General features: G+C 31.7%; 2 protein-coding genes and 1 pseudogene across 6 annotated transcripts; 1 reads left to right on the forward strand and 2 right to left on the reverse strand.

Moving 5' to 3' along the window:
* The first annotated feature begins 6,518 nt into the window (after window positions 1–6,518).
* LOC111277779 (uncharacterized) lies at window positions 6,519–9,552 on the forward strand. Of its 3 annotated transcripts, none has more exons than XM_089763810.1 (4): window positions 6,519–7,779; window positions 8,513–8,616; window positions 8,713–8,855; window positions 9,260–9,552. In XM_089763810.1, exons 1-2 carry the CDS (start codon window positions 7,408–7,410, stop codon window positions 8,579–8,581), a joined length of 441 nt encoding a protein of 146 aa, XP_089619936.1. In that variant the 5' UTR covers window positions 6,519–7,407; the 3' UTR covers window positions 8,582–8,616; window positions 8,713–8,855; window positions 9,260–9,552. The 3 variants fall into 3 exon arrangements, with proteins under 3 accessions (XP_089619936.1, XP_089619935.1, XP_089619937.1); XM_089763811.1 differs by having other exon boundaries at window positions 6,536–7,779; window positions 8,507–8,616; window positions 9,260–9,536; XM_089763809.1 differs by having other exon boundaries at window positions 6,524–7,779; window positions 8,513–8,855; window positions 9,260–9,547.
* A 223-nt stretch (window positions 9,553–9,775) lies between these two features.
* On the reverse strand, window positions 9,776–11,399 carry LOC111277469 (putative pentatricopeptide repeat-containing protein At3g23330 pseudogene; annotated as a pseudogene).
* On the reverse strand, window positions 11,347–16,353 carry LOC111277780 (protein PHLOEM PROTEIN 2-LIKE A1-like). 3 transcript variants are annotated; one of them, XM_089763808.1, is made up of 4 exons: window positions 16,165–16,353; window positions 15,905–16,020; window positions 15,530–15,810; window positions 11,347–13,755 (listed from the first exon to the last, which is right to left on the reverse strand). In XM_089763808.1, exons 1-4 carry the CDS (start codon window positions 16,228–16,230, stop codon window positions 13,730–13,732), a joined length of 489 nt encoding a protein of 162 aa, XP_089619934.1. In that variant the 5' UTR covers window positions 16,231–16,353; the 3' UTR covers window positions 11,347–13,729. The 3 variants fall into 3 exon arrangements, with proteins under 3 accessions (XP_089619934.1, XP_089619933.1, XP_022719932.2); XM_089763807.1 differs by having other exon boundaries at window positions 11,347–13,771; XM_022864197.2 differs by lacking the exon at window positions 11,347–13,755 and having other exon boundaries at window positions 15,359–15,810.
* Between the last annotated feature and the right edge of the window lie 213 nt (window positions 16,354–16,566).

Consider the following 16,566-nt stretch of genomic DNA (forward strand, 5'->3'; position numbering starts at 1 on the left):
GTGTCACTGACAACAAATGCATTCAATTTCTTTAGAGTGGTTAAGTTTCCCATTTTTGATGGCAGCATCCTGCAGCTGAACCAAAATATCTCATCTAGCTCAAGATAATGCAGGTTAACCAAAAAAAAAAAAAATGCAGGTTAACCAAGTCACCACGGTCCTTGGGCAATTCACAAAGCCAAAGGCACCCTAGAAGTTTAAGGGTCTGCAGATTGTAAAGGTTACAAATGGAGTTGGGAAGCGATTTGATTTGTGTTCTAGAGAGGTCCAGGTATCGTAGTAGCTTCAACACTTCAATAGAATTTGGCAATTCTACCACATTGCTGAAACTTAGGTCCAAGACACGAATGTATGGTAGAGAATGAAACATCTTTTCAAGAGTCTGCTCCAAGCCTTTCAAATATTGACCATGCAGCAGGAATGTGCGCATCTTTTTAGAATTTTCAACAAGCTGTAAGATAGAATTCTCTAAATCTGCAGAGTGAAGTGAAACATGTAATACCCGTAAAAAAAAAAAAATATATTTTACATATTTTTATAAGTGGAGGGATTCCTTAATAAAGAATGAAAAATGCATAGGATTTATTAATAAATAATTCAATTTTTAATAGGGTTAATATCTATCACTTGTTTGACCGATAATTAATCGAGAAAAAACAAAGGACTTATTTCTCCTCTCTTTCTTATAAAGAACATAAAACTTGAAGAATTTCAAGTAAATGATAAGAACAAAATTTATAAGGAAAGTTGTCTTTTAAAGGTGAGTAAATACTTTTCTTCAATTTTGGAGAAATAATATTGATTGTTAAGTCTTGAGGTTTAACTTGTAATCGAGAAACTCTAAAATTTTAGGAAATCCAATATTTCTCTTTAAAGATTGGTTTGATCTAATCATTTAGACTTTAATCAGTGTCTAATAAAGCGTTGAGAAAGTTTAGTAATGTGATTTTGTTGTTATAAAAATAGGAAACAAAAATTTGATAGTGCTAGAAAGAAAATTTTCGATTTCGTAGGAATCTTGGAGTTTGCAATAGTGGATTAAGATAATATTTTGTATTAAGAGATAAAATATTGCTATGATTATTATATACCGTTGGAAAGCTTGTTGAATTTAGTATCCAATAAAATAAATGGAATTCAATTATGAGTTTTCTATAAAGAGTAGTTTAATTTTTACTTAAGGATGTACATGTTACCTAATAATAGCAGTAGGGAGGAATTTCAAAATTTCTTTTAATTTTTATACAAGGAATTACATATTAAGCCATCTGTGTTTGGAAAGCTTATTGAGTTTACTTTGCAACAAAAAAGTAGAAGTGAATTTGGAGCTTCCTATGAATAAATGTGTAATTTTTATTAGAAGGTATACATGTTATCTGATAGTAGCATACGATGTGGATTTAAAAAATTATTATAATTAATCTACAAGGAATCATTAGATGGGCCATAGATAGTTAGAAAGCTTATCGAGTTTAGTTTCTAATCATTAAAAAGATCTTAATTCTGATTTGGATATTTTGAGATATAGTCATTTTAATGAAAAGTGGTTAGGCTGCCAAGATTAGTTAATTGAGTTAACTTTTGTATAACTCAGTTGTTTTAGTATATATGGTCTAAAAAAAAGTTGATTAATTTTTAATATGTTGAAATGATCTTGTATAAGCCATTCATTATTTTGGAAAAAAAATAACTAAATGATGGAATCGAAAATAGGTAAGTAGAATATCACACACTTTGTTTGTTTTGAACATATGTATATATGTATGTTTTTAAATAAGTAAATGTTTTATTTCATTATTTTCGATATATGAAAATATGATCAAGCATATGATTATTTTGTGTTTTTGCTATGTAAATGATGGATCATGCTTATGAATGAAATGAGAAAATAATTTATGTTTAAGGAACGATTTTATGATAGCTACGTTTTTACATACCTAAAAAGTAAGATCATCGACGCTAGAACTAATTCTACGACCCTGACTAATGAGTTATAACAGTTAGCATGTATATGATCATATAGCTCTGGCTAACGGGTTATAATAGTTAGCATTAGGCCTTGGCTAGTGGGTTATAATAGATAGCGATGATCATGATGATAAAATTATCGATACGGTCAATGTTACGAGTTATAATAGTAATCGTAGCTAACGATGAATTAATGATTTGTAATTATTTAAAGATTGATCCATGATTTGGTTTGATTACGATAATTGAATTTAGCATATTTTATAATGATTTATGAATTAATATGTTTTGACATTGATTTATGAATTTGTAAAATACTTGATAGAACGATAATTTTTGAAATGTTTTGACATTATGATTTAACGAATGTTTTGAATGATATATATGATATGTATGAAAAAGATGCTTGATCCGATAAGATATGTGAGCCTATACTTGCTGAGCTATGATTTGCTCGTTCTCTTTTTACTTTTTCTTTATAGATGAATAGGTAATAAGTTTGTTTAGTTATGTGAGAAGTTAGAAGATCAGATAGGAAATATTACTCGGACATTAGAGACATTGTTGGCTAATAAGCTCTTATGAAGTGGCTTAGTATTTTTATTAGTTTGCATTTAGGAATACAAAGATTTCTCATTGATTGAATTAAAGTTACGGTTTTTCTTAAATAGATTATTTTATTGAAGAATTTTAGAATGAAAAAGAAAGATAACTTCAAATTATTTTAGGGTTTTACTTCAAGGTAATATAGTTGTGTTATGTCTCAGTCTTGTGTCTCGGTCTCGGGATATGACATAAAATGGTATCAGAGCCAGGTTTGTGATTTTTGAAAATTTTCTAAAAGTTAAATTATAATCTTTAGATTATGATGAGATTTTTAAAAAGCCTAGGTTATTTTTCTTGGAGATTTTTTAAGAATTTCAGTTATGATCTTTCAACTATATGAGATGTTAAAGAGTTTATATTATGATTTTGAGGATTTTTTAAGAACTACGATTATGATTTTTTAGAGATTTTCTAAGAGGCTAAATTATGATAATTAAATTAATGGTGATTTTATAAGAATGAAAGTTATAATTCTTAGAATAAAAGAGACTTTCTAAGATCATAACTTATGATCCATATACTATGTGGAGATATTTAAAGACTTAGATGATAATCTTTGGATTATGTGATGATTTTTTAAGAGCTTAAGTTTGATCTATAGACTATATTCGTGAGTATGAGTGAATGATTCGATAAATTTTTGAAGTAATTAAAGTTTCAATGAATATTGAAGAATCAATGATTCAATGAATTCATGGAGTAATTATTTTGGCTAATAATTACATATTGCTTTTGAGATTTTTTAGTAGAGAAAGTTTAATTATTTTGATAAAGTGCGATTTTATAAGTTAAAAAATTTTTTGATACAACTTATGATGAGACATATCTTACGAGCTAAAAGATTATTTAAGAGAACGATTTGATCATTGGAGACCCTATGGGTTAGAGAAAAAGACATTTGATTTAACTAGATTTTGAAGTTATTTGTTGAGTGTTAAGTGAATCCTTTAATCATGGACTAAGATTGAACTAAGGCTGTGTATCATTGGAATTAAAAATATAAAATATTGGAGTTAGAATGAAATGATATTTTGAAATTTTGAAGTAATTATTTATGAATTATAATGTTTGAGAATTTATTTTGATGGGTTTAGTCTGAAATATTATAATTGTGGTAAATAGTTTTATATACATAAAGAAAGATATACACTTGATTTGGTTCTACATTTTTATTGAAAAAGTATTTAAGATTTGATCACACGAGTTAGATGTTTGTATAGTTAATTTGAAGTTCCTATTTGGAGTTTAAAGAATTTGCTCAATTGTCAAAGTGATTATTTGTGGTTATAGTTTATAATTGAAGTATAATATTAGATTTTTTTGAATTTTATATTTACGGTAAACATTGCCTATTATGGTACAAGGCTGTGTACTTAGCAAGGAATTAAATTCGAGGATAAAAATTAAAGTTGTGGTTATCTAGATGATTTAGTAAAGAAGTCGATTTTGAATGAGTAATCAATTTACAGAAAAATATATATGTTTTGGTTAATGATTGTTTGAAATCTTACAAGTGCAAATGATTGTTCATTTTATGATCAAGTCTTAATAATTGTGATGATTTTGTGTACTTAATTATGCTGAGCATGTATTTGATTTTAGAGAAATTTGAAAAAATTTCTTAAATAACATGATGCATTTAGTTATTGTTTATAACTATGCTTTCGGCATGAATTCAAGTATTTGGTGGTTTTATTATTTGAATTTTATAAGAGAATTTTATTTATGTGTTATGATACATAGGTTTTAACTTGGACTCAAACTTGATAGCAATATATTTGGTAAAATTTTTTTTTTTAAGACATTATGATATTGGTGAAGATTGTGAAGAATCAGTTGTTATATGATAATTGGTCTATTAAATTAGAAAGAATAATATTCAAAATTGGAGATAACTTGGGTAACCAAATATTTATGTTTAAATTTGTATAGTATAAATTTATGAATATGATTTATTATATCGATTTCATATGTTTTATAACGGTTAATTGATAGAAAATTTCATATTGTCAGTGAAGAAGAAAAAAAATTGAAGTACTATATGGTATCTTTTTGGTGACTAAAAGATTTGTTAATATTATTATTCAACTGTTAAAGTTATATATAGTTATGAATACCTGGCGTAAAGCAAATTACGTGAAATTTTGTAGACATACATTTTTCTTGTCATGAAACAATATTATGAAAGTTAATTTGTTATTTCAGAGTTTTATTGGAAGGAAATATCAAAGTATGCAACGAAAGCTTGATTTGGTTTAAGTTATAAATTTTTAGGCCATTATTGGTTGAGAAAGTGATGAATATTTTGGGTATCAATATTTTGGGTAAGAATATTTTGTGCTCCTTTTAGTTTTGGAGGTTTTATTGATGGTAGACATTGTTCTAAACAATACCTAAGTCATGACTTAAAGTGAAACTTTTTATTACAATAGTCATAAAACAAACATTCGATGATTCATTTTGAAGTTTTGCATGGAAGTAGATTTAAATCTCAAATTTATTGGGATAAGAACAAGTAAGAAGAAACTTTTATTTCTTAAATTTATGGATCAAATGGCTGATAAATTTTATTTCATTAAGGAATGGTTTGTGGCTAGAGTTTAAGCTTCACGAGGATGACACATTACACTTTGGGAACATGTTGTGTGCACCAAATGATTTTAAGCTGAAACTAGAGATCTTGGACGAAGTACATAGGTTTTGATTCATTATACATCCTGGAGACACTAAGTTGTATAAGGATTTAAAAGAAAATTTTTGGTGAAATAACATGGAACAAGAAATTGCTCAGTTTGTGTCCTAATATCTAATGTGTCAGCAAGTTAAGGCTAAACACCAAAAACCGTCACGGTTGTTGCAACCTTTGGAGATACTAGAATAGAAGTGGGAGCATATTTCTATGGATTTTATAATGAGTTTACCTAGGTCATCGAAAGGAAATAATGCAATGTGGGTAGTTGTTGATAGACTCATTAAATCAATTTTCTACCTATCAAGTCGACTACTCTACTTGATAAACTAGCACAATTGTATATGGACGAAATTGTCCAATTGCATGGAGTTTCAGCAAATATTGTGTCAAATAGAGATTCTAGATTTGCTTTTAAATTTTGGGCAAGCTTACAATGAACTATGGGGACAAATTTGAAATTAAGTGCGGCATTTCACCTTTAGACAGTTGGGCAAACAAAAGAAACGAATTAGATTTTGGAAGATATGCTTTGAGCATGTGTGATTGATCTAAAAGGTAGTTAGGATGATTACTTACTTTTAGCAGAGTTTGCTTATAATAACATTATCAATCCAGCATTGGGATGGCTCCTTTTGAAGCCTTATATGGTAAGAAATGTAGATCCCCTCTATGTTGGGATGATATTAGAGAGAGAAAACTTCTAGGACCAGAAATAGTGCAACTGACTATGGAAAAGATCAAGATGATTAGGGAAAGACTTAAAGTAGCATAAGATTGTCAAAAGAGTTGGGTAGACAATAAAAAAAAAGAGTTGGAATTTCAACAATGAGATTATGTCTTTTAAAGGTGTCACCCACCGAAGGTGTTATGTGGTCTGGGAAGTGAGGAAAGTTAAGCCCATGTTATATAGGACCATTTGAAATTCTTGATAAGGTGAGAAAAGTTGCATATAGAATAGTCTTGCTACCTCAGATATCTGGTATGCACAATGTGTTTCATGTGTCAATGTTAAGAAAATATATTTCTGACCCAAGCCATGTGGTAGAGTATAAATCTTTAGAGGTTCACGAGGATTTAACTTACTTGAAATATCTTATTTGAATAGTTAATCGAAAAGAATAGGTCTTGAGGCACATAACTATTTTTTTTATTAAAGTTCAATGCAATAATTATACACCAAGAGAAGTATCTTGGGAAATGGAAAATTATATGAAGAAATGACATCCTTCCAATGCTATTTTAGAAGACAATCCAAGCTATTTAGTTCATAGAAGTTACTAAGGAAAATAATAAGCCATTCCAAGCAAGTATACTGTCAAATTGAGAAGAAACTTTCTAGGAAACAAAGTCACAGGTGTAGTTGCATGCATTCAAAACTAAGTATGCAAAATAGGTTTATCTATGAGGAGAAAAATGACGGACAAATAGTGTTAACTCATTACCCAAGTAAGCTCCACCACACTATAAGATTAAACTAACTCACGTCAATGGTATGTGGACGATCATCTAATCATGCAGAGAGAGAGAGAGAGAGAGAGAGAGAAAGAAAGCTGTTGCTACAAAGGATGCCTGTATACATTGCTCTTGTGTTGTGGGAAACTGGAATCATCATGAATACTTGTTGAGAGATTAGGCTTACAATGTTATATTGAGCTATGTTTAGGGGTTCATATCAGTGACTGCAAAGGCCTCACTTCTTTGTCTGTAGAGCTTGTCCTCTCTCAAAATACTCTCTATCCGAGGCTGTTCAATGCTTGAATCATTGACAGATGAAGGACTGCCAACAGCAATTGGGGGTCTGGTGATTGCCTCAACAATGTGCTCCACAAAAACTGGAGATAAGTGGATGTGAACTCTTAAGTATCTTTCCTGTCCCACAGTTCGCCCAGCGTCTTCAGTATTTAGCTCTAGACACATGTTCTAGTCTAACTCTAGTGAAGGCAATACCAAATACCAATTCTCTCCACTCCCTTGTCATTTCAAACATCTCTGACCTAATCTTTTTCCCAAAACTGCCCCATCTTCTGGGTCTTAAGGCTTTATACATCAGTGATTGCAAATCCCTCACATCTCTGTCAGAAGCAAAAGAATCCTTGCAAAGCCTGTCCTCTCTCCAACTGCTCTCAATTCAAGGCTGTCCAATGCTTGAATCATTGCCAGATGAAGGTTTACCAACAGCACTTCAGTGTCTGATGATTGGCTCATGCCCCCTTCTAAAGTCTCTAGGTGCCAAAGAGACCTTAAAGAGCCTCCTTTTACTCAAGTACCTGTATATGGAGGATTGTCCCTTGATCCAGTGCTTTCCAGAGGAGGGGCTTCCTCCCTCTCTGCAACATTTGAAGATTCATGGGTGTCCCCTACTGATAGAAGCATGCCAAAAAGAGGGTGCAGGAGCTACAGAATGGTCAAAGATCATTCATATCCCAGACCTGGAAATTGATTCCACCAAGCTATCTTCCACCCAGATGCGCCAAAGAAAAAAGCAAGGATTCGTTGATTTGTTTGCTGTAAAGGTGAGTACGAAATTCCTTTCTAATATTTTTATGCCAAAAAATATTTAAAAATAATTGATTTCTTCTGTTCCTTGCAAACAAGACTTCGTTTATTTTCTCCTTCGTTCCATAATCGCATAAAAGTTTGAATTTCATTTGGTCAACACCTAAAGCAGTTAGTCAAAGTTGGCCATTAATCCAAGCAAAGATTCCTTTTATATGTATACATATATATAGTAGCTTAGAATGAAAAGATTCCTTCCAATGCTATTTTAGAAGACAATCCAAGCTATTTAGTTCATAGAAGCTACCAAGGAAAATAGTAAGCCATTCCAAGCAAGCATACTGGCAAATTGAGCAGAAACTTTATAGGAAACAAAGTCACAGGTGTGGTTGCATGCAATCAAAACTAAGTATGCAAAATAGGACGGACAAATAGTGTTAACTCATTACCCAAGTAAGCTCCACCACACTATAAGACAAAAGTTCAATATAAACTTTATATACTTCTAACCTTGCTAACATTAAATTAACACACATCAATGGCATGTGGATGATTATCTAATCATGCAGAGAGAGAGAGAGAGAGCTATTTCTACAAAGGATGCCTGTATACATTGTTCTTCTTGTTGTGGGAAATTGGAATCATCATGAATGCTTGTTGATAGATTAGGCTTACAATGTTATGTTGAGCTATGTTTAGGGGTTCATATCAGTGACTGCAAAGACCTCACTTCTTTGTCTGTAGAAATAGGGTCATCGAAGAACTTGTCCTCTCTCAAAATGCTCTCTATCCGAGGCTGTTCAAAGCTTGGGTCACTGACAGATGAAGGACTGCCAACAGCTATTGACGGTCTGGTGATTTCCTCATGCCCCATTCTAAAATTTTCAGATGCCAAAGAGACCTTAAAGAGCCTCTTTACTCAAGGTCTTATATTTCGATGATTGTCCCAGTCCTTTACTGAGGATGGGCTACCTACCTCTCTCGGCCAAAGATCATGCATGTTAGAGACCAGGTATTTGATTCAATCAAGTTACCTTCAGCTGCTGATTTGCAAAAGAAGAAGTCATAGATTCCTCTATTATTTTGAGTAAAGGTGAGTACTTTTTTAGTCCTTGCTCATATTTTGAACTTAAACAAATAAACAGTAAAAAACCATTTACAAACTTATTCTTCCTTTGCTAATTATTCTTGTTTATTTTGTTATAAATATAAGTTCTTTTAAGAGAAAAGAAAGGTAAGGATCTGAGAATATAAAAGTTCATATTCTTTGTTAGCTTAAAGCATTACTTCTTAATGTAGCTTAAATAAGAAAAGCAGATTCTCTAGTCTAAAGGATAAAAGCTTGTTAGTATTTTAATTTTTAAGCCAATAGTAATTGCCTCTAACATAAAGCTTTAACTTCTTTCCAAGGTTAGATGTTAAGTGAAGTCTGAAGAAAAAAAATTAATTGCTTTAAGCATAAAAATGGACCAACCGATGCATGTATGTGTTTTGCAGGGCTGTAAAGTTAATGGCAATTCAAGGAATTGCTTTCAAGATTCAAGGATGCAACAATAAACCATACTTGTCCAGAGGCAACAGAAGGATAGATAGGATTTCAAATCAAGGTCATGAATCATGATCAACAACTGCCATTCTGCCAATGATGAGAACAAATTTCTTTATCAGCTAGCATTTCACATGGAGGAAAAACATTATTGGTAAAACTCTTCCAAAGTGAGTTTCAATGTAATATGTACATAAATGTTTTAAATAAAATAATCATACAAAGTTAGCATGCAATTATTCCTACAACAGTCTGATGGAGATAAGGAGGAGAGAGGCTCCAGAAAAATGCACTTCAAAAGAACTTAGCTTTCATGAAGTTCTCTGGGGTGAAGCTCATGAATTCTTACCACATAGATTCTCATGGCAATTTTCTCCCACGCTCAAAGAGTGAAAACAGCATATCATATTGATCCCTCAGCCTGTAGATGATCAATGGTTTGGATCTCAACATCATTTCATATTCGGCCTGTTACCAATAATCTCTGCATGAACACTCTCCGTCTTTGAAATGGTGAAATCTGCTATTATCCCTCACGATTATCTCTCTTTGAGTAATCTTTGACAGGAACTTTATAGCTGTGTGGCAGTCCACACAAACACGAATGTTCTTGGTTATCCGAATTGTTGTCCCAGCAGGAGTGCTAATGATGCCAAAAGCTAAAGCTAATCTCTCAGTAAGGCTAAATAGCAAGTATTTCTTCTGCTCCTCCTCAGCATCATGGAAAACCTCATTTGTGTCAGGAATATACCCTTCTCGTTCAATCCTCTCCATAAGATCTTTCAATGCCTTAAATATTCTGTCATAAAGAGGATGTGATTTATCTCCTGAAATGAAAGTATGAACCCTGTTTTTAACTTCTATCCAACTGCAAGCTGGTTCCTTTCTTATGCCTCTTTTCTTCATAAAGATTCTCATCTTTGCTGCATCTTTCCATCTACGAGCAGCTGCATACATATTTGACATCAGAATATGAGCTCCCACATTCTCTGGATCAACTTTAAATATTTCATTGGCAACCTTTTCAGCCAGCTCAAGGTTATTCTGGACTCTACAAGCAGATAGCAGCGTTGACCAAATACTGCCTATAGGTGCAATATGCATGCTAGAGATGAATTCATAAGCTACCTTCAACTTTCCTGCACGACCAAGGTCTGCCATAGCAGCATAGTGTTCCAAGCCAGGTGTAATACCATGATTCTGGCTTATACTTTTGAAATGCATCCAAGCTTCATCTGTCAATCCAGCATGATTACAAGCAGTAAAGACAGCTACAAAAGATACATGGTTAGGTTTCACCGCATCCTTTTCCATCTGCTCGAATAATGAAAGGGCATCATAGGCATGTCCATGAAAAGCATGTCCCATGATTATCGCTTTCCATGAAACCATGTCATGGTGTTCCATTTGATCAAAAATCCACCTAGCTGGCGTTGATGTTTCCACATTTGGCATGCATATCAACAAGTGAGCTGGCTATAAACACATTACCATCAAATCTACCCCGAATTATGTAACCATGAAGTTGCTTTCCTAAATGCAGTGTTGTCAAGTAAGCACAAGCCGGCATAATACTAGAAAATGAAACTTCTCTTGGTGTTACTTTAGCCATTAACATTCGACGAAATAACTTCAGACCTTCATCAAACATACCATTCTGTACACACCCTGCAATAATCGAATTCCAAGAAATATCATCTCTTTGAGGCAACAGATTAAATACATGGCATGAATCTTCAATCTGAGCACATTTGGCATACATATCAATCAAACTACTACCTATATACAAATCAGAATCAAACCTATGTCTAATAGCATATCCATGAATCTCCTTTCCTTTCATGATATCCACAACTCCGCAAATATAGGAAGTACGCTCGATAAAGTAAATGAATCAGGTTTCACGTTGGCATTCCCCATCTCCCTAACCATCCTCAAAGCTTCTTCATACGTTCCATTTTGTGCATTCCCTGCAATTACCTTATTCCATGAAACGACATCCCTTTGTGGCATCATCTTAAAAACCTTTGTCACACTATCCAATTGAGAACATATTATGGTTATATGCAATTTGAAGTGATTTTTTTTTTTTGTTAATCATAGCTTCATCATGAATATCTGCTGGTTTCATAAACTTACAATTTCATGTTGATCAAATGGAAAAGTTCTGAATGGGTGTATCTTTTGTTCTCTTTTCTTGATGATATATAAATATATATAAGCTCCTTGTATATGTTGGTCGGTATCTTCTGTTCTAATTATATTATTTGGCTCATTTTATATTGTTTCTAGCATTTTAGTACGAAATGCTGGCTTTCTTTAAAGGTTTTGAACGTCCTTTTCCGAATGTGGGTCTTGTTGTTATGGCAATTCAAATTCCCCAGTGGTGGAATTTAATACGTAACATAATTTTTTCCCCCAATTTTTACGCAGGTGGAATAAAGTGCCATTATTTTAAAAGAGGTCAAATGACCCATGGTTCCAAGAGTCATAGAGCGTTGGGGTCTATTGGTGCTGGAACAACACCTGGCCGTGTACACTAGGGGAAGAATGCCTGGCAGCATGGGAGGAAGCAAAAGAAAGATCGAAAAGCTCAAGATTGTGAAAATTGACAATGTGCTTCGAGTTGTGATGATCAAAGGTGCCGTCCCCGGTAAGCCGGGAAATCTGCTACGTATAACTCCGGCTAAGATTGTTGGGAAGAACTTACCAAAGAACTAGTTTCACGTATTGTACTTTATTTGATTTTGGTTAGTCTTGCATCATTAAAAATGCCAAGTCCTGTAAAATTTTTTTGCTTTCTGCACTAGAAGTTTAGTATCTCAGTTGTGGAATCTTTTAATGCATTCTTTGGTGTACGGGCTTAAGTAGAAATCTACCATTTTTTGAGTTGATTCCTGAATTTGGGAGTGGCTTCTCAATTTGTGAAGTTCTTAAATTGATCAGTCAATTCTACTTCTCAATATTCTCAGCGCATGTGTCCCTGTGTTGAATTGTAGAACACATATCCTTATTTGCATCACCTGAAGTGCCTCAACTCCTACTAGAAGGGGCTGACAATAGATATGGTGTTCCTTCTTTTATTTCTTTCTATGTCGAATGCAACCATGTACTTCAACACTTAGTTAATTACATTTTGTTTTTATGTTAGCATTTCTACTTTTTTTTATGTTCACTCTATGCTAGCAAGGGAGTCAAAATTCATTAGAGCCACATATTTGTATTACTCCTTGCCCGTACTGTAAAAAACAAACTCAAAGTTGACTTCAGGGTAATGCATACTGGGTTAGTGAAATGAACTAGTAAGTGTAGCAGGATGGGGTGGAGCTGAAGTGATCAAATCCTACTAGAGAGAGAGAGAGAGAGAGAGAGAGAGCGCAGGTGCTTTGTCATCCTTTCATCAGAGTCACAGAGTAGCCTTTCATGTGAATTCTGGGGCCTGACCAGGTGGACGATAGTTTTGATACAAACTTTACTGGGATTTCTTGACAGATTTTAATCTGAAATTGGGTGTTCTTGGTGTCTTTGGGATCTCCTACTCTTGGGAAATTTTTTTAATTTCTGGGTTAAATCTCGTAATGAAATTCTATTGCCTTTCCAAAAAAAATCTGAAACTGGGTGTTGTTAATGACTGGTTTGTGTTTTGGGTAGTATTGCATGTATTTTGTCTTTCAAAAGTGTATTAGTCGCCTACCAGTGCAACCGTGAAAGTGCTTGCCGTACAGGAGGGATTGCCTGGATTTTCTTTGGCAGGATTTTCATATTTTTTGAAATCATATATGTCCTGCTATTGTAATGGCTTATATTTATTTGGTTTAATGACTATGAGATTGATTAACAGTAGATCAGTTGGTTGAATCGAATATTGCTGTCTTTGTGTGTGTCACACATACAGCTTGTTACCTATAATGGAGATTGTGTAATACTTCATCAGTGGTAGAGTGAGCTTACATAATTCAGTGACACTCCTGGTTTTGAACATGTGAAGGGGACTGCTGACTTTGTGCACATAAAGTGCATGTGAAGGCAGATGGTGTTTAGCTTATTCTGTCTCATAAGTGTTGTTAGTGTTATACTTGAGCGGTTCGTTGTTGTTTACTTACATGAGTTCTCTGTGGGTGGATTGTTGAACTAGGGCCATGGGTCAGGCAGGAAAAGGTAGAATACTACTTTCATCTATTTAAAAGTACTTATAATGTCTAATTAAAAAAAAAAAAAAAGGTACTTGTAATGTTGAGAAGGAATTGTAACTTGAATTGAACCAATTTGATTTTGCATACTAATATTTTCTCCTATTATACTTTGTGTATGATGCATTTTAACATCAAGTTAAAAGATTTTGGTCTAGAATAATATATATGAATGACACCTCAGGTCTTTACACAGAGAAAGTGCCTTTTAGGTAATCCAGTTGAAAGAAATCATCCAAAAGAAAAAACACGAACAGCTGCAACAAGCATGAACTGAAAGTATGAAAAGTAGTTAAAAGCTGCAACATGCTGAATAGAACAGGAATTTTCTTTTTCCTTTTATTAAGCAGCAAGGTTCCTGCATATTTTCTTTCCCTTGTATTCCTTTATACCATGTTTGAATTGAGGGGAGGAGAAGGAAAGAAAAGAAAAATAAAGGAAAATAATGAAACAAAATTTTTTTATTTAGATAAATTTTTAATTTAAAAGAAAAGAAAAAAAATAGAAATTTAATAATTTTTGGTTTTTTTTTTTTATAATCATCATTTTTTTAATACTCTATTTTAGGAAAAAAACTAAAGAAAGAAAAGTTGAAAAAAATTTTATTTTTATAAAAAATTATTATATTCATATTTTTATTATAACATTAGATTTGATTATATAACTAACAATTCTTATAAAAATAATTTTTTATTAGTATTTTATATAACATCATATTTTATAAATGTTTTATGATTTTTTAAGTTTTAACTACAAAACAAATCAAATTATTAATTATTTTCAGAATAAATTAAAATGTTAAATTAAACACAAAATTAAGAGTAAATTAAAAATAATCTAATACTTCTTACTGTATTAAACATACTTAATTTTGTTTAAAAAAATTATTTATACAAGCTAAGTAGTATAAAGATATATTTATATATTATATGTTATTTTATAAAAAAAAATTATAATTAAAAAAAATATTGTAACGAATTATTTCTTTTTTTTTTCATTATTTATCTAAACAATAGTTATTAGAATTCATTTCCTTTCCTTTATTTTATTAATTTTAAATATTCAAATAAAAGATACATGTATCTTTTCTTTTTAAAATTTTTTTTATTTCATTTCCTTTCCTTTCTTTTATTTATATGTATCTAAATATAACGTTAGATACAATTTAGTATTTTTTTGAAAGATCATCGTAATAAAGTAATTATCGAGATGATTTAATTATCAAAGTGATCTTAATACTCGTAATTTAAAATCACTTTATTTAATTGATAATGATTAATTCTTAGAAATTAAAGATTACAATGTTTGATATTATTAAAAATTAAATATTATTTTATTTAAAAATAAGAAAATATTCATACATATTATAATAGTTATATAAATTAATAATTTTAAGGTTGTTTAAGATAATAATTTGTAAAATATTAATAATATTTATTTATTTTATAATAAAATATAAATAAATTATTAAATTAATAAATACATTTATTGGTAGGTAAATTTATTTTTATAATATAAATTATGAAAAAAATATTTAAATTAGAAAATGAAACCAATCTATTAAATTTATAATAAAAGAAAAATAAAAAATTATATTAGATATAAAATATTAAAGAAGTAAAAAAATTATATATAAATTATTTTGAATTTGTTATAATGAATATGAGTTTGAAAATATAAAAATTTAGAATATAAAATAATTATAATTTTAAGATACAATAAAATTTTAATTCACATATTACATGAATAAAATTAATTATTATTAATTATTATATCACTCGATGATAAAAATTTTTTATCTTATAATTAAATTATTTTCTAAGATAATAATTTTATCACTCGATAATCCAAAATTATCACGACATAAAATCATTAAGTACTTATCAAATGATATAATGACCGCAATTTTTAAAATGATGACCCTATCCAAACACCAAGCGATTCAGTTGATCGGCCTTAGAACGGCACCCTTCAATATAAGTCCACTTTTCCAGTGGCCCCCAATTTCGTAGAGATCAAAGCAAACTTCACCTGTTTCACCATTCTCCCCTGTGCAGAAATGGCCAAGACCGAGCTCCATCCATTGCCCTCTAGGCTTCTGCAAGAGACTAACTTGACGCTCCTGAACTTTTCCATCAGGGAGAGATAATTTAAGCTTCACAGGAAGTTCCCAACCGGATGCCTCTTTCGTTAACATGACTACGTACACAACTTCATATACAGTTCCTGGCGAAAGGTCTGATATTTTGAATTTTCCTTTCACTTCCAGCCAACAAACAGTTCTTAGTCTTGCTACTTCAATTTTCTCATCACTGCATATCACGAAACAAATAACAAGCATGACCACATGGCAATTGACAAATAACAAAAACAATGATTCCCCTGAAAATATTCTCTGAATCTCACCTTGTTTCTTTAAAACTTTCCCACATCCAGTATTCATGGTGACTCCAAATGATGTGAAGTGACCTGGCAAACAGCAGGAAGCATTTGTGACCAGACTTTGCATCCTCCCACGCTTTCTGCATGATGAGTTGGAACAGAAAATAAAATAAAAAAAAAACTTTCTTCTCAGTTTGACATATTAAATTATCCACAGACTTTGTTCAATTAAACTTTTTGGCAAGTATTAATTTAGGAAACAAGAGAGGGAGAAGGAAACACACCTTCATGTTGTGCTGAGGGAAGGCCTCATTGGTGTCAGTTGCTACTGCCTCTCTCTTCAAATCCATGGTTAGGTTCACAACAAAAGCAAAGTTGTCCACACGCTTGAATATAAAAAACAATGTCAAAGGGACTTAAAACGTGGGAAGAAACACAGAGGAGAAACTGCAACATATAAGAAGTTACCAAGAAAGATACTTGGTCTTTTTGTCTTGTCAGCCTCTATTGTAGTCAATTCGTAGAAAAATTTACAGTTTAGGACGCGTGAAGACTGGACTTTAATGAAGTCATCAGTTTTGTCTGAAAGATTGCATTGAATGATCTTGACTTTTCATTCAAAGGTGAAAAGTTCTCAGAAGTAATCCTTTACTGAGTATTTTTCATTCACTATTCAAAGTTAGACT

This window comes from Durio zibethinus, chromosome 7 (assembly GCF_047325235.1).
Source record: "Durio zibethinus cultivar Kanyao isolate XHJ-2024 chromosome 7, ASM4732523v1, whole genome shotgun sequence".
Classification (NCBI taxonomy): Eukaryota; Viridiplantae; Streptophyta; class Magnoliopsida; order Malvales; family Malvaceae; genus Durio; species Durio zibethinus.